The following is an 18,221-nucleotide window of genomic DNA, read 5'->3' as shown; positions in this document are numbered from 1 at the left end:
TTTTTTTTTTAAAGATTTTATTTATTTATTTGAGACAGAGAGAATGAGAGAGAGAGAGCACATGAGAGGGGGGAGGGTCAGAGGCAGAAGCAGGCTCCCTGCTGAGCAGGGAGCCCGATGCGGGACTCGATCCAGGGACTCCAGGATCATGACCTGAGCCGAAGGCAGTCGCTTAACCAACTGAGCCACCCAGGCGCCCTGTTCCTGACTTTAATGAAATAGTTGTAGACTCTTAATATTTTGAGTATGGGGGTGCCTGGGTGGCTCAGTCGTTAAGCGTCTGCCTTCGGCACAGGTCATAATCCCAGGGTCCTGGGATCAAGCCCCACATGGGGCTCCCTGCTCTGTGGAAAGCCTGCTTCTCCCTCTCCCACTCCCTCTGCTTGTGTTCCCTTTCTCGCTGTCTCTCTCTCTGCCAAATAAATAAATAAAATCTTAAAAAAAAATTCCTTATTTAAAAAGAATATTTTGAGTATGATGCTTTCTCTAGATTTTATAAGGTTTGAAGTTTCCTTTTTATTCTTAATTTGCTGAGTATTTGTCATAAATTAATGATAAAATTTTCTTGATTGCTTTTTCTGATATGTTTAAATGATCATATAATTTTCCAGCCTAGCATTTAAGAGATAAACTTAGTCATGCTGTGTATTTATCTTTTTAAGTACACTGCTAAAATCGATTTGGTAATATTTTATATAAAATACGCAGAAATAAAGTACTTTGTGAGGTTTAATATAGGTGTATATGTATTTTTTTATCCCAGAAAATATTATTATGATACTCTTTGAATCTTTTTACCTGTGTATTTATTGCTTTGTTTGCTCTTTATTCCTTTTTCATCCTTCCATCTGGGATCATCTGCTTTGTATGTAGAACATGTCCTTTGGATTTCTTTTTGTGTTGGTCTGCCAATGATGAAGTCTTTTTCTTTCCTCTATCAGAAGATATTTTTATTTCACTTTCTTTTTTTTTTAAGGTTTTATTTTTTCAAGTAATCTCTACATCCATTGTGGGGCTCAAAGCTACAATCCTGAGATCAAGAGTCTCATGCTCTATTGACTAAACCAGCTAGACACCCCTTCATTCTCATTGACCTAAATTTTAACTGGGTACAGGATTAAATATTGGCAGTTGTTTTCTTGTTGATTTTATTGTTGCTATTGAAGTTAGATGTCAGTCTTACTGTCCTTCCTTTGAAGGTAGTTTGTCTTTTTCCTCTGGCCACTTTTAAGGTTTACTCTTTGTTTTGGTTTTGTTTTTGCTTTTGTTTTTTTTGTAGTTGCACCATTTTGTGTTTTGGTGTAGATTCCTTTTTATGTGTCCTGCTTGGGATTTGTTGGATTTCTTGAGTTTGTAGATTGGTGTATTTCATTGGCTCTACAGAATGCATAGCTATTAACCTCTTCACATATTTCCATTACTTCATTCTCTCCTCTTCCTTTGGGATTCTGATTAAATATATATTAAATCTTCTTTATCCTCTGTGTTTTATGTTGTCCTTGGTGTTTTTCATCTTTTTTGTCTTCCCATGCTACTTGGTGGATAATTTTTTTATTTCTCATGATCTGTTCTTAAACTGTGAATTGAGTTCTAATCTATCTATCATGTATCTATCTTTCTTTCTGCCTGTTTATTTTTAGTTTAGGAATTGTGTTTCATTCTTTTTCACATCTGCTGTGCTTTTTCTGAGATCCTTTTCCTTTCAGATTTCTTTAAACTTTTGCTTCTTTAAATATAATAAGAATTGTTGATAAGGAATTTGTAACTGATAATTCTAAGATTTAAAGTCTCAGATCTCTGTGTCATCTTTTGTTTCTGCTGATAGTGGCTGATGGTTTCTTAGTTTTTGTTTGTTTGGTTGTATTTAACTTTGTGCAGCCTAGTAGCCTAGTGCATCAATAGGAATAATTTGAGGCCCCAACTGAAGGCCTCAGCCACTAGAGAGGATCTGGCTTCAGCCAAAGAAATAGAAAGTTGAATTCTTTCTGCCTTCACTTTTATGTGGTAATTCCTAATGTCCTTTCAGCCCACATACTCTACGGAAGATTTTAAAATGTTTTTTCTAGGCTTTTTAGTTTTATTAATGGGAGGGTTAGTATGAATAAACAATTAAGCTATTAAATAAAAATTTCATCGTAGCTCTACTAGGCTTTAATTTAATCCAGCTTTTCCTTTTTTGTTTTAGATCCGCTCAGCTTATTTTGAGTTAGTTTCTGCTTTGTGCCGGCGTATTCCACAGTTGATGAAAGAGGAAGCATCCAAAGTGAGCCCATCTGTTCTACTTAGCATTGATGACAGTGACCCCATTGTGTGCCCAGCTCTCTGGGAAGCTGTACTGTATACACTTACAACTATTGAGGTGTGTAAGAGAGGTACATTCAGTACATCGGGGAATATTTGTCTTCTTAGTTTGTATTTTAGAAGCCTTAGAAAAGATGTGAGAGAGAGCCTATCAGATTATACTATCTAAAACTTACTGGAAAAAAATATTTTCTTAGAAATAAAATACTTAATCCAAAACTTGGTATAAATCTTAAACTGACTATAAAATGGCATAGAGTTTTTATTGTACTTTTAGTTTAGCCAGTATCAATTATTCTTTAAACCTTATGTGGTCCAGTGAAGTCAGTATATCTGAATCTTTTATTTAAGATTGAATATTGCTGTCCCTTTTACAGAGCAGCTTTTATAGAAGTCTTTTAAGTTAATTATTTCTGATCAATTATGTGTTAAGCACGTATGATTACTATATGTAATAAATTTATTAAAGTTTCTGAGTTTTAGTTTAAATTTAGTTTTAGTTTTAGTGATGAGAGATTTTAACCTCTCTAGGTAGAATGCATGATTATTACTTTTGAGAACTTATATGTCTCTTAATTGGGAAGAGTATTTTATGATCTCTAATTGTTATTATAATCTTTCCTTTGTTAGGACTGTTGGCTTCATGTAAATGCAAAAAAAAGTGTGTTTCCGAAGCTGTCAGCTGTGATCCGTGAAGGTGGTCGGGGTCTAGCTACTGTCATATATCCTTATCTTTTGCCATTTATCAGCAAACTCCCTCAGACCATTACAGATCCAAAGTTGGATTTCTTCAAAAATTTCCTCACCTCTGTAGTTGCAGGGTAAGGAGTTTAAATTTCTTGATCACAAGAGATTTTTCTTGTTTGCATATATGGGTAGGATGACATACTCGTTATTGTCTGATTTAAATTTCTCCAAATTGTTTTGCTGTTCATTAAGCACTTTTAGAGGTTTCAGAGAATTACAATTGGAATCCTTTTCTTGGGTACTTTCAAGGCTTCAGTTGTAGTACACAATAGAAAGTGCAATGAATATGGTAAGGCCTTAGATGGAAATAGACCATTTTTCAAATGTCATTTTTTGTTATGTTGATAAATACAAATGCCCAAATGGAAAAAATGAACCACTGAAGAGTTTGTAACTTCCATAAACTTAAATATGATAGCTGTTTTTAAAGTCATAATTTAAAAAAATCATTTCTTAGTGTAATTGTTGAACTTAAAAAAGATACTCAGTTTTATTAATGATTACAAAATTATTTTTTACTACATTATTATCTTTATTTAAGTCCTCTCTTTAAAATTTCAGATGGATTTGTTCCTGAATAGAAAATAGATATGTATTCTCTTTTGTTGACATATTTGAAAATATGCTTCTTTCACACTTCTTCAAGTTCCTATTGTTCTGAGTTTTTAGTTTAAGAATTTTACTGTAAAAAGTTCTCTTCTTTTGGTATGATGCCTTATCCATGTCTTTATTTAGGTGTTTCTGAGTTGCTTGTTTTCTTTTTTGTGAAAGAGTAAGCCATAGTTATTTATTATTTCTTAGGCTGTCAACAGAAAGAATAAAAACCAGCTTTTCAGAGTGCTCAGCAGTAATATCAGCTTTTTTTGAATGCTTACGTTTTATAATGCAACAAAACTTAGGTGAGGAAGAAATTGAAGAGATGCTCATCAATGACCAGGTACTTATAATGTAAAAATCATCAGTGCCTTTGCACACTGACTATAAAGAATCAAGCCCATTGTATCTTGTTACCATTTTTATTAATTAGCCTTCATATAGATTTCATTTTTTATTATTTACAAATTGAGTAACGTGTATTGCTGACCAACTAAATAAAAATTCTATATTGTTTGTTGCCAGAATAATACCATAATTCTTGAGTACTAATTAGTCTCTGGATGTGCAAACCCTGTTTATTGTAGAGTTGTAACACAAAACATAGTTTCAAAGTTGCTATTTGTGGTCTTTTATATTAAGTGTAAATTATGCAATAATTTGTTACTTCTAAAATATTTAACAACATTTATCCTTTTGTGAACAGTTGTGCTTGGCTTTTAGAGCCAGTGATGAGAGCAAGTTCTGGAATATGGTTCCTTATGTTAGGAAATTAATGAAATTATATAAGCGTAGATCCTGGTTGATGTCTCCGTTAACTTCTCTTTGTAATTTAAGAAAAAGAGTTCTGAACTCTGTGGGTCCTGTATGTCTTTCATATTGATTTAGAAAAAAGTAAAAAACTTGAATAAGTTCAGAAAATGCAAAGAAAACTATATTATTTGTTAATGACCAATAATCTTGATTAATTATATCATAAAAAGTAATTTAGGGGGAATGCAGTGAAATTGTTAACCTCTTTGTATGATATGAAAATGATCTTCAAGTTAACTCTTCAGAGTTTTGAGGGGGAAAAATCAATGTTTTTCAGTTATTAAATATGGAATTTTATAATATTTTACAAATACCTTGTTTATTTCTTTTTTTTAATTTTGAGAGAGAGAGAGCAAGCAAGCAAGTGGGAGGAGGGGCAGAGGGAGAGGTATAGAGAGAATCTTAAACTGGCTCCATGCCCAGCTCGGAGCCTGACTCGGGGCTTGATCTCAAGACCTTGAGATCATGACCTGTGCCAAAATCAAGAGTCGGGGGCTGCTTAAGGACTGAGCCACCCAGGTGCCCCCCCGCCCTTGTTTATTTAATTTTACTTGTTTTTTTACAAATACCTTGTTTAAATTATATTGCTCCTGAAAACTGAACTTTTCTATTTCTACCTTCTCTTTTAGTTGATTCCTTTTATTGATGCCATCCTCAAAGACCCAAGATTGCAAGATGGGCAGCTGTTTAACCATTTAGCAGAAACTTTAAGTTCCTGGGAAACCAAAGCAAATGTGGAAAAAGATGATAAAACAGCTCACAGTTTGGACAAAGTGCTACTGAATTTTTGGGAAAGACTCTCAGAGATCTGTGTGGAGAAAATCAATGAGCCAGAAGCTGATGTGAAATCCGTGTCAGGTGTATCTAACCTGCTACAGGTCCTTCAGAAGCCAAAGGGCTCACTGAAGTCAAATAAAAAAAAAGTTGGTAAGGTTAGATTTACTGATGAACTACCAGAAAGTAATAAAGAGAATGAAAAATGTGTCTTCTCAGAAGGCGAGAACAGTGAAGGCTCTGAATTAATGACTGAACCTTCTCTCACTCATAATTGTTCAGACCTCATATCGCCGCTAAGGAAGAAACCTTTGGAAGACTTGGTCTGTAAACTAGCAATGATGAGTTTTAATTATGTCAATGAGCAAAAGTCGGAGCAACATCTAAGGTTCCTTTCTACTCTGCTTAGCTCTTTCTCTTCAGCCCAGGTATTTAAAATGCTGTTAGGTGATGAAAAATGGAGTATTGTCAAAGCTAAACCTCTTGAAATAGCCAGACTTGCACAAAAAAATCCTGCAGTGCGGTTTTTATACCAGAAACTGATTGGTTGGCTAAATGAAGATCCAAGGAAGGAAGCTGGTTTCTTGGTGGACATTTTGTACAGTGCCCTCCATTGCTGTGACAATAATATGGAAAGAAAATATGTCTTGGATGATCTCATCGAGGTATTGTTGTTGTGTATCTCTTTAAACTATAATGGTTTACATTGCCACACTAATTATTGACAAATAGAATGAGACCTGCATGGAGGTTATTCTTGGGTGGTTTCTTGGCTGTGAATATCTGTTTAAAGAAGAGCAATATATTCTTTCCAATTTTAGTATATGTGCTGCCAAAGCGAGCACAAGCAATATATTCTTGATTGTGATGGGGAGGTGTATGAGACTTACGGGTATGTGTTCAGTAAGAATGGTAAGATGACAAATGCTTGGTAATAAAAGGCAAAGTTTTTTAGTCTATACTTTTTAAAGTTGGAGTAGCTAAAAAAGTTTTAGTTTTGTAGTGATTACATAGCGACTTCATTCCTTCTAGCAGATTATTTCTAATTCTTTTTCCTCTTTCAGGGGGATCTGAAATGGAATTCTATTCTTCAGGTCATTGAAAAGGTATCTTAGGGATTTTTTTTTTTCTTTTTCTCCTTTTTTGTATTTATGGGTATAGAAAAATTAAAACCAATCCTATTCACATGCAGGTATGTAGTCAGGTGTCTCTGTTAGAGAACTTCCTTCTTATTGTAACTTTCTTCCCATAATTGGGAAAGCTTTTGTTGTTTGCCTTTCTTTAGTATTATTTTTCTGGTTAGGAATATCAGCAAAGAGGTACTAGGCTCTGGAAAATCCAGTGTTTCTCCCCTAGCAGGTAACAAAGGGAGAGTTAAACATTTGATTACCTTTAAATTAAGACTATAGGTTTCTACCCTTATCCTAGTTACCTTTTCTTCTATAGAAATGGATTGAGTGGTTTTAGCTTTGGCTAGAACACTTCAAGAAATTAAGTTTGTCCTACTCTGGAATACTATACAGGCAAATTAAGATCTTCCAGGCTTTGTCTGATTGCCACTTGACTAAATAAAATTAGTGATAGAAATAATGAAAAGAAATCAAGGAACCTAAGCAATTTAGAAGTTTTACAAGTGGCTTAAGTGTTTTATCCTAATAAAGATGTAAATGATGCAATACTTTTCTTTTTTTTTTTTTTAAAGATTTTATTTATTTATTTGAGAGAGAGAGAATGAGAGAGAGCACATGAGAGAGGGGAGGGTCAGAGGGAGAAGCAGACTCCCTGCTGAGCAGGGAGCCCGATGCGGGACTCGATCCAGGGACTCCAGGATCATGACCTGAGCCGAAGGCAGTCGCTTAACCAACTGAGCCACCCAGGCGCCCGATGCAATACTTTTCAACCATAGAAATGTTTAGACTAGTTACCTAAAATTTTTATTTTAGCATTTTTTATTATTTTTAAATTTTACACAGATAACTTTTTAATTTACGAGGTTTTGTTTTTTTTTCGTATCTTTATTTTAAATTATGGTAAAAGCCCCATAACAAAATTTGCCATCTTAACTATTTCTGAGTTTACAGTTCAGTAGTGTTAAGGATATTCATAGTATTGTGAACCAGTCTCCAGAATTTATCTTGGAAAACTGAAACTCTATGCCCATTAAATAGTAACTCCCTATTTCCCCTAATAGTTTCTTTTTTACAGAATAAATACAGAATATTAATTTACTGTTTTTCAATGAGAAATATAACTTATCAACATTTCATTAGTTTATCCAGTACCTTCTCTTTCTATAGGCAGGGTACATGAAAAGCCAAATTATCAGAAAGCTACTTGGTAAGTCTAGAATCAGAGCAAAAGGAGTTAATAATTTGATAAGAGAAGACTAATACCCATTTTTAACTTAGGAATGTACTTGCCAGGTAGCTCAAATACTCATATCCATTTGGAAGACTATCCTCTTCCTGGGTAGAGTTTAGAAGTTATGGGTGTGTTTGCCTCTTACACTTCCATGACTAACTGGTCTCTTCACCCCTCCTTAAAGCTGGTCAGGTTCTTTCTGTAGATTGGTTAAAACATTAAGTATTGTACTTCATGTCTTGCTAACTTGAGAGACATTTAGAAGTTTATTTCCTGGATTCTTTAAAATAGATCAGTTTTATTTAGTAAACTGTATTAGGAAAGCCAATATTATAGCTATATAGACTCTAGTTTTTCTTGTTTTTATGCAACTTTATACTTTATGATCAGAGTTATAAAGTCAGCTTCTTTAAAAACAAACCTGAATTTTGTAACCAGAAAAGGACTTTTGAGATTTTCTAGGTTAATCTTCATTTCTAAAATGAGGAAAGAGGCCCAGGTTGGTTAAGAGATTTGTCCAAAGTCATAAAGCCAGAATAGTGATAAAGCTTGGGCTAAAATAAAAGTCCTGGTTACCTACAGTTTCTTAAATAAGAGGATAAACAGTTTTTTAGGCACCACCCAATCCGCACTTGGATTTTTTTTTTTTTCCAGATTGCTTTGAAATGAACCAAGTTGCAAATTCCTTTCTTGTCAGCCCTAAAGCAAAAGAAGCTCTGGAAACATGGATCAGCATGCTTTTGGGGGTGGATTTACAGTTTTTTTTTTCCTTGCTTCCCCACTCCATGAAAATAAACCAGTTGCTGTTAGATATCTGGCCTCAGTTACTATTGCAGAGGATTAAGGGAAATAATAAGGCCCATTGTTCACATTGAAGTAACTTACAACTATTAAATAAATGGTTGTTCTTTAATTTTAGTAAAATTAATGAACAAAAATTTAAAATATAGAGCATTTTAAAATCTGTCTTCAAAGTTCATCCATTCATTATTCATTGAACATATCTGCAGTGTTGATAGCAGGTATCAAAGAAGTTTAAGACAGTCTCTACTCTCAAGGAATTTACAATCCCATTGGAAACAAGACATACACAGATGAAACATTATAAATAATAATATAATCCAGTAAGTGCTTTAGAAATTCAGAGAAAAGCAGTGATGAGTATGGACTGGAGTGGATGGGGGAGATTTCGTAAAGCAGGTGGGCTTTGTAACAATTCTGAGAGAATGGATGGGATTTTGATAAGTAAAGAAGAGGGGAAGTATTTGTGGTTGGGAAGATAGCATGAATAAAGCATGAAAGTGTACATAAGCAAGGCTTAGTGGGGAACAGGGACAATACCAGCCTTCTTAGAACTTGAGGAAGACTGGGGGTAGTGTTGGGGCCATGATGATGAAGGGAGGTAATATGGTACAAGTAATATTTTAGGTAGATATACTTTTTGATCTTGCTTCTAATCTTTGATTTTATGGTTTTAGGCATGTTCTAGTTCAGATAAACATGCTTTAGTAACTCCTTGGCTAAAAGGAGAAATCATTGGAGAGAAATTGGTAACCTTGGCAGATCATCTTTGTAATAAGGACTTGGAATCCTCAGTACCTTCTGAATCTTACTTCTCAGAAAGATGGGCTCTTCTAAGCTTGGTATTATCCCAACACATTAAAAATGGTAGGCAAAAATATGGCTTTTGTTTTTTAGTAGGAAAAAAATCTTTTGCTTTTGGGGGGGATTCCATATTGCAAAGTTTGCATGTAATTGATTAAGAATAACAAGAGTTCATTCAGATATTTTAATCTTATAAGCACCCTAAATGTTTATTAATCTTTTTAGCATGACTTGGAAGACATTGTAATATTTTTAGTTTTATATTCTAAAGGGTTTTGAATAGCAAAGCTGTTCACTAATTTTATAGAGCATTGCTTTTTTTTTTTTACTTTAAAATTGTTTTTTTACATTAGGGCTTTTATGTGTGAGAGATCAGATTGATTTATTGATATAATTTTCTTTTGTCTACTACATTTTTTTTTAATACACAGAAAGATTTAAGTGGTTGTTGACCCAAAGTAAGGTAATAAAAAACACACTGTTAATATTTTTAAAATTTTTTGTCTCTGTGAACTTTTTTTCTCTAGATTACTTGATTGGAGAAGTATATGTTGAAAGAATTATTGTTAAACTTCATGAAACTTTATCCAAAGCAAAGGAATTGTCAGAAGCTGAAAATAATGACTCGTCAGTGTCTTTTATCTGTGATGTGGCCTATAACTATTTCAACTCAGCAAAAGGATGTTTGCTAATGCCATCATCTGAAGACTTATTATTAACTCTCTTTCAGTTATGTGCTCAGAACAAAGAAAAAACACATTTGCCAGGTAATAGCTTACTGCTCAAATGTTTTGTTGGGAATCTCCGGCTCTGACCTTCATAGTGTAAGTGCCCAGGCTTTATTAAATGAATCATAATGTACTTGAAAGTTGAAGGCATTTTGAGTAAAGGGCTACAAATCTTAAACACTTTGAGCTTTAGAAACCAAGTTAAAGATGTCTGTAGACATTATGTCTTAATTCTTTCTTGATACCAACGACACAGTTTTAGAAGGGGCCATGATAGATGAGTTGGAATCTTAACCCCTTCACTCAGTGGCTGTGGTTTGGCAAGTTGCTTAATTTCTTGATGCCTCAATCTCTACATTCATTAACGGGGGGAGGGGGGAGCAGGTAATTAATATCTCCTTCTCTTCCTCACTGTTGGTATATATCGAAATGAAATTGAGATTGCCTTTTTAAGGACTGTATTGCCTTATGTATTAATCGAGACTTAATTTTGAAAGGAATGTTAAAAAATACTAGTATTGATACCCTTCCTCCCTTTTATACTAACTTCTCTATTTGGAAAAGGTACAATATTTTTCACATCTCCAAAAGGACAGTGCTCTTATAAATAAGTTCAGAGCAGAAGAAAGCCAACTTTAAAAATCTTAACATGTTTGTATTTACATGGCATGAGCTAGCTTGTATTATTGCACATTTATGACCATTATTTTGTTTTGGCAAAATTTTATGTTCTCCTTTTTTAGCAGTATCTTAAAAATCTTAAGTCTACATTGAGTTATTTCAGACATTTTGTACTGATTATAGTTGCTTCATAGGGATTACAAATTACTGTTGACATCTTGATTTTAGACTTTCTTATCTGTAAACTGAAAAATACTTGGCTCTGTGGTGTGAATTTATTGATCCACCAAACTGGCAATACATATAAACAGAGTACCTTCCTATGTTTGTCTGCTCTGTGGCTGAAGAACCAAGTTCAGTCTTCATCTTTGGATATCAGAAGGTAACATTTTTTATGCTCATTTGCTCTGTCTTTAATACCTGATCACTGTCTTTAAATAAGAGCCCATGATTAGTGTGAATGACTATGGAAAATGATTTGTTATATAAGAAATCTATAGGACTCGAAGAGAAGATCCCAGACAAAAAGATTTTTCCAAAAGGAATTTGTTTTAATGATCATTCATTTAAATTCCATTAAATGAAGAGTGATTTGTCTTAGCATATCTGCTGGACTCCTAATTTATGCTCAGTGATGTGATGGTGGTGCCATCCTGTGTCTTGTGGGCTGGTGTGGATTATAACCATGACCCCTCATGGCCACCACACATAGTGATTATTCTTCATTGTTTATTTTGGGGGCCAGGTAGCCACTGCTTAAAGGTGTTGAATTGCAAATATATTTCATACCTCATGCCTAAATCCATATGTAAAAGTGAAAACCAAGAGAATGCATCCAGAGGCTGTTAGGGTTGGGTCATATATTTTGCTGAACGTCATGGTTTTTTTCATACAATAAGGTAGCTGTATTTCAGAAATATCTGATCTGAAATAGGTCAAGTTCCATTCATTCTGAGATAGAAGCAGCACTCAATTTCAGATCATAAATGTTGGATTAAATCCACAATTTGGCTGTGTGTATTTTGGATATAGGGTAGGGGAGTTGCTTAGCTTCATTTTTACTAGTCTTTTTGTTCAGGTAAACTGTTAACCTGCCACAGGGTATTTAATGTGTACCGGGGTGTTAAGTTAGTCATAGCATAACTGTAAGAGTTACGTTGTTTGCATTATTTTCAGTCTTCAAGTCCTCTTGTCTGCTGTTGATGACTTGCTAAATACGCTTCTAGAAAGTGAAGATACTAATCTTCTGGGAGTGTATATTGGAAGTGTAATGCCAAGCAACAGTGAATGGGAAAAGATGAGACACTCTCTTCCTATGCAGGTATGTTTGAGATTGGACAGTGCTTATCTTATTCTGAACTTTGGACTTTGTGCAATCTTAAACATTTTTATTTTATTCTGGGGAAGAAAAAAGTAAACAAAATGACTATCTTCTGTTTTTTTTTCTGGGGAGAAAAAAGGTAAATGAAATGAGTATATTGCTTTGCCTTTACATCTCTGAATGCTCATATATTGTATGTTTGTTGTTTGTAAGACAATGGCAGTTGCCATGGTACAAGGTGAATTAGACCTAGTTTTGTCCTGAAGGAGTCTTAAATACACATGTTGATAATTTCTTAAAGTAAAACCCAAACTTCTAGGCTTCTGTGATTTTACTAATAAACTAGTAATAACTTCATTTTTGAAGTTATTCTAATAACATTTTGAAGATATTCTAATAATTTCATTTTTGTTCCCTGTCTTAACTGCATAGGTAGTAAATAATTTAGAATATCTAATGATTTTGTATATAATTTAATGTATTCTTTTTACAGTGGTTGCATAGACCTCTTTTAGAAGGAAGATTGAGTTTGAATTATGAGTGTTTCAAAACAGATTTTAAAGAACAAGATACAAAGAAACTTCCCAGCCATTTGTGTACTTCAGCATTATTGAGCAAAATGATATTAGTTGCACTGAAAAAGGAAATAGTCCTAGAAAATAATGAGCTTGAGAAAATAAGTAAGTATATATGAGCATTCAGATATAATAGAAATGTTTTGAAATAATTATAATTTTGAAAGAATTTTGATTAACCTGCAATTTCGATAAGAATCTTCCATTCCTATTAGCTGTTTTAGTGATGAGAAACTTGAGGTTACTTGAGTGGTGAATGGTAAATTGCAAATTGGATGGAAACATACTGAAATCTTGCTATAATCTTATTAGCAATAGAGCAGAATTTGGTATAAGATCCGTTACTTAAGCTGGCAAGACATTGATACAGGTAGATCCTATGGCATATATCCTTAAAGAAAATGGTTGAGTCTAACGTTTCATCAAGGATTCTGAATTTTCAGTTTTTGAACCACCAAACCTTTGTGTTCAGAGGGATGTATGTATACACACACACACACACACACACATACACACACACACTTTTTTTTTTGGCAAGTAGAGGTTCAAACAAAAAATTCTCCCATTCCAGGAAATGGTGTAGAATTGTAGGAAGCAGAGTGACCTATACAAAATGGTATTAAAGGTACAGAGGATTTGCATAATTTCTCTGTCAGTCTTGTTTGTAAGCCTTCAGCTGTAGAATAGTTAGTAGTAGAAGAGAACATATGCCCTGGGGAAGAAAGCTGGAACCCCTCTTCTGACTAGCAGCTCCACAGGCAGTTAAGGGCAAGGAGATTAGTCTGCAGTTTACGTTGCCCATAGAGTGAATCTGTCCAAAAACAAAACTGGAAATTGGAGTAATGATCTTTGTAATATTTGTTTTTGTTAATTGTGTTACTAATTACAAACTGACAACATTATGTATTTAATCTTCTTATCAACCCTATCAGATATTATTATTGTTGTTTTCCTCACCTTGTTGTTTTCTTATCTTGACTTGATTAGAGTTACTTAGCTTGGAAGGGATAGGATTAGATTTTGAACCAGGTCTCAGGTCTTCTGACTCCAAAATCCATACGTGGCTTTATAAGAGAGTGTTGTGACTAATTATGTATTAAAATCTACTATGATGTGCTAGGTTTTGTGATAGGTACTGGTCATTGAATTCTCACAGCACTCCCTGAGGCAGATTTTTGTACTCTAATTGATAACTGTATATACAGCTCATTTGAATCCAGACCAGTCTGTCACCGAGGTCCACGCCCTGTTTACTATATCATGGTATTTCCCATTCCTTAACATTGGCTTGAACTTCTCATTTCAGGTGTTGGGTCCATTAGTGGTTTGTCCTGTAAGTAACTTGTTACCACTTGAGGCAAAAATAGTAGGAAGATTCTTCCGGTATTTCTGGTAACTTAGGCTAGTTGCATTCTTAACTAATCAGAAAAGGAACCAAGTAAGATTTGGGAGAAGAGTCTCATTTTGTATCGAATGTTTTCAGGTTTCATTATCATGGAACATCTCAAAGCAGATTTGAAAATCAGTTCATAGATATTTTGAGACTGGTGGGCATAGCAGTATTAGAAAATGGGGCACAGAAGTGAAAGTGATAGAAGGCCTCTTCACAGAATACACTTGATGATGTGTTGTCCATTCTATAGTTGCAGAACTGCTCTATTCACTGCAGTGGTATGAGGAATTAGACAATCCACCTATTTTCCTAACTGGATTTTGTGAAATGCTTCAAAAGATGAATATTACGTATGATAACTTATGTGGACTTGGTAATACTTCTGGCCTTTTACAGCTGTTATTTAACAGGTAAGAATCCCTTTCAACATCCATTTTTATATGATTATTTTACTCATTTTTGGCTTTGTTTCTGTAAAATGTAAGCTCACATTGTGCTAATCTTTCAGTCAGAGGGTTGGTCTAAATTAAACCCAATTCTTTTTCTTTTTTTTTTATATGTATTATTTGAGACAGAGTGAGAAAGCACAAGCAGGGGGAGGGGCAGAGGGAGAGGGAGAAGCAGACTCCCCACTGAGCGGAGAGCCTGATTCCGGGATGGATCCCAGGATTCTGGGATGGATTCCAGGATCCCGGGATCATGACCAGAGCCCAACGAAGGCTACCTTCTCCCCCTCCTTCCTGCTCGTGCTCTCACTATCTCTGTCTCTCTCAAATAAATAAATAAAATATTTTTTAAAAAAAAGATTATAACCACAGAACCCTCTCGCCTAGTTGAGGAAGTAGGTATGACAGCAGTCATACAGGTTATAGCAGTTTCGTATTTAGCCTGTTGAAATTACTGTGTTGAACTGCTTCTGTCTTTTTCTCACTAGCCAATAGTGTTTTGAGTATGCTCTGTGGTATCAGGGGCCCCAGGCTGAGTACATCTTTCGCTGCAATCTCAGTCCACATACTCAACACTCAGAACTTTCCCCGGCTGATATTAATACCTCCTTGGTTCTTCAGCATTAACCAGGCTTGGTGTCCTGTGGAATATGTCCTTTCCCAGCTGCAGTCTCTGGTCCTCAAGGCTAATCTCCCCTATTGGGATTTGCAGGGTTTGGGGATGAGAGCTCAGTACCAGGAGTGTTGGAAGCTAAGCCTCCAGTCCATTCAGTAATGGCAGTTGTTTGGGGGCAAAATCCCTATGTGAATTAATACCCTCACAAGGTGATTTATTTAATTCTGTAAAAGGAATCAGACAAACAGTCTTTAAAAATCTTAAACATTTTGAAAATGGATTTTTTTCTTTTTCTTTTTTTAGATCCATGGAAAATGGCACCCTTTGGTCTCTCATTATTGCTAAGTTGATCCTTTCCCAAAGTGTTTCATCTGATGAAGTAAAACGGCATTATAGGAGAAAAGAAGGGTATTCTGATTTAAAATGTTTGTACTTTGTTGTATTTGGTCACTTTGGCAACCCCAGCTAATGAATAATCTCTAATCAATCAAGGAAACAAGGTTTAAGAAATGAGGAAATGAGTATTAAAGACTTTTTTTTTAAGATTTTATTTATTTGGTGGGGGGAGAGAGACAGCGAGCACACATAGAGGGAGAGGGAGAAGCAGACTCCCTGCTGAGCAGGGGGCCTGACGTAGGGCTTGATCCCAGGACCTGAGCCGAAAGCAGAGGCTTAACCAACTGAGCCACTCAGGAGCCCCTCAGCTGAGCCACCGAGGCACCCTGAGAGAATTAAAGACTTTAAAAGAATTTCAGTTGTTTTAGGGTCGGGACACATCTTATTTTATAAGTATTTTTAACTTTATAATATTTTGTTATGGAATTTTATACTTGGTTTAAAAAGCATTTTGTTAACTTGCTCTCTTTTCCCCAGAAATCTTTTTGGTAGAAATCTTTCTTTTTCCCCTCCCTAACATCTTTCTTCTATTACTTTATTTGCTATTTGGAAGTGATAGGAAAAGTTACTTACTCTTCTCTTTAATAAGGATCATCCTGTTGAAAAATACTATAGAAATGTGATAAATGTGTTCTTAAGACAAAGAAATAGATTATGGGGTTGGACATACTAGAGATCTAGAGTTGGTCATATTAGAACACTCAAACACTTAGTTGAAATTTACCAAGAGGCATTTCGAATTTTCTGATTTACCAAGAATTCTGAAATGATATGTATATGTTCTGGTACAGTAGAATTGTAAACTAAATTTCTATTTTTTCGTATTTAGAAATGTTTTATTAGTTATTATTTTGAAGTAGTTATAGATTTACATGCAATTGTAAGAAATGATACAAAGAGATTCCATATACCCTTCATTCAGTTTCCCTCAGTGGTACCATTTTGCATAACTTTAATACAATTTCACAACCAGGAAAATGGCATCGATACCATCCATTGACTAAGTTTACGTGTACTCATTTGTTTGTGTGTGTGTTCTATGTAATTCACATGTCTGACCACTACCACAGACCAAGAGACAGAACAGCTTTATTGTAAGGATCCCTTGTGTTACCCTTTTATAACCAGGGCCACCTCTCTTCCTCCCATTTTCATCTCCAGCAACAAGCAGTCTGTTCTTCTCTTTATCATTTAGGAAAGTTATATAAATGAAATCATATAGCATATGATCTTTAGACATTAGCTTTTTTATTTAGCATAATTTAATTTTTTTCTGATTATAAAAGTAATAGGGAATTAACTAGAGAAGTATTAGAACTAATTACTAATGATGGATTTACACTTGACAGAAAAATCAAAAACTTTTTTATTCAGTAGTAATAATTAAAAATGACATAGGACGCCTGGGTGGCTCAGTCGTTAGACATCTGCCTTCAACTCAGGTCATGATCCCAGAGTCCTGGGATAGAGCCCCTCATCGGGCTCCCTGCTCGGCGGGAAGCCTGCTTCTCCCTCTCCCACTCCCCCTGCTTGTGTTTCTGTTCTCGCTCTCTGTCTCTCTGTCAAATAAATAAATAATAGAAAACTGCTTCTCCCTCTCCCACTCCCCTGGCTTGTGTTTCTGCTCTCGCTATCTTTCTCTGTCTCTCTGCCAAATAAACAAACAAACAATATTAAAAGTGGCATAGGAAAAAAGAGATTCTATTCAAAATGACAACAAAACTGTACCTATAATTTAACAACAACAAAAAAATACAGTATAAAACTTTAGTAAAGATTACAAAAGAAGGTGGGAAGATAAATTGTAAAAATGGTTGTGTCAATCTAATTGCAGTGTAATCTCAATCAAAATTCCAGCAATGTTTTTTGAAAAACTTGACAAACTGCCTTTCAGGAAGAATGCTCAAGAGTTGGTAGGGGGGGAGAAAAAGAATCAGTAGGAAATCTCTGAAAGAGAAAAGTGGAAAGGACTTGCCTTGTCAATATAATAATTAAGCAGTATTAAATTGGTGAATAGACAAATCAGTGGATCAAGATATAGAATCCAAAAACTAATCCATGCAGATACGAGGATTTAGTTTTTGATGCAGGTGGCCTGTCAAATTAGAGGCATGAGTCAATAATACATGATGTTAGGAAAACCGGATATGTTTGAAAAAAATAGCAAGGTGCCCCTCTCTTACGTTATACACCAGAATGAAGTCCAGATGAAAGCTAAATGTAAATGTAAAATGTAAAACAGATCTGTACAAAAGTATCAAGGGAAAATAAGAGTCTCTATATAATCTTGTTATGAGGAAGATCTTAAGCAAAGCACAAAAACTCAGAATCTGTAAAAGAAATGATAGATATTTCATTTTGTGAAAATGAAAACTTCTAGCAACGTAAGGGCCCATCAATAAATGAATGGATAATCAAAAAATGTGGTATACACATACAATGGAATATTATTCAGCTTTTATTTTATTTATTTATTTATTTATGTATTTATTTATTTATTTGAAAGAGAGAAAGAGATAGAGAGCATGAGAGGAGGGAGGTTCAGAGAGAGAAGCAGACTCCCTGCCGAGCAGGGAGCCCGATGCGGGACTCGATCCTGGGACTCCAGGATCATGACCTGAGCCGAAGGCAGTCGCTTAACCAACTGAGCCACCCAGGCACCCTATTATTCAGCTTTTAAAAGGAAGGAAATTCTGACCCATGTTATAACATGGATAAGCCTTGAGGACATTATGCTAAGTGGAATTTATGCCTGCTTATAAATGACAGGCATAAATGACAAATATTATATGATTCCGCTTATATGAGATACTTAGAGTAGTCAAATTCATAGAGACAGAAGGTGGAATGGTGGTTGCGAAGACCTGAGGAGAGAGGAAATGGGGAGTTCTTGTTTAATGGGTAGAGTTCCAGTTTTGTGAAATGAAAAG

General features: G+C 34.9%; 1 protein-coding gene across 2 annotated transcripts in view; it reads left to right on the top strand.

Annotated features, from left to right (window-relative positions):
• The window catches only part of LTN1 (listerin E3 ubiquitin protein ligase 1), a 73,015-nt gene that overhangs the window by 13,094 nt on the left and 41,700 nt on the right, over positions 1-18,221 (top strand). For both annotated transcript variants that reach the window (XM_031038455.2, XM_006742730.3), the window contains exons 7-18: positions 2,186-2,359; positions 2,932-3,122; positions 3,850-3,985; positions 5,085-5,894; positions 6,294-6,335; positions 9,069-9,258; positions 9,723-9,962; positions 10,773-10,926; positions 11,721-11,865; positions 12,359-12,545; positions 14,084-14,243; positions 15,199-15,303. In XM_031038455.2, the coding sequence (XP_030894315.2) occupies positions 2,186-2,359; positions 2,932-3,122; positions 3,850-3,985; positions 5,085-5,894; positions 6,294-6,335; positions 9,069-9,258; positions 9,723-9,962; positions 10,773-10,926; positions 11,721-11,865; positions 12,359-12,545; positions 14,084-14,243; positions 15,199-15,303 (2,534 nt within the window). The remainder of the gene's footprint in view (positions 1-2,185; positions 2,360-2,931; positions 3,123-3,849; positions 3,986-5,084; positions 5,895-6,293; positions 6,336-9,068; positions 9,259-9,722; positions 9,963-10,772; positions 10,927-11,720; positions 11,866-12,358; positions 12,546-14,083; positions 14,244-15,198; positions 15,304-18,221) is intronic.

This window comes from Leptonychotes weddellii, chromosome 1, assembly GCF_054177405.1.
Source record: "Leptonychotes weddellii isolate Sample4059 chromosome 1, ASM5417740v2, whole genome shotgun sequence".
Lineage (NCBI taxonomy): Eukaryota > Metazoa > Chordata > Mammalia > Carnivora > Phocidae > Leptonychotes > Leptonychotes weddellii.
Note: the sequence above shows the minus strand (reverse complement) of the source record. Positions and strands in the feature narration are given on the sequence as shown.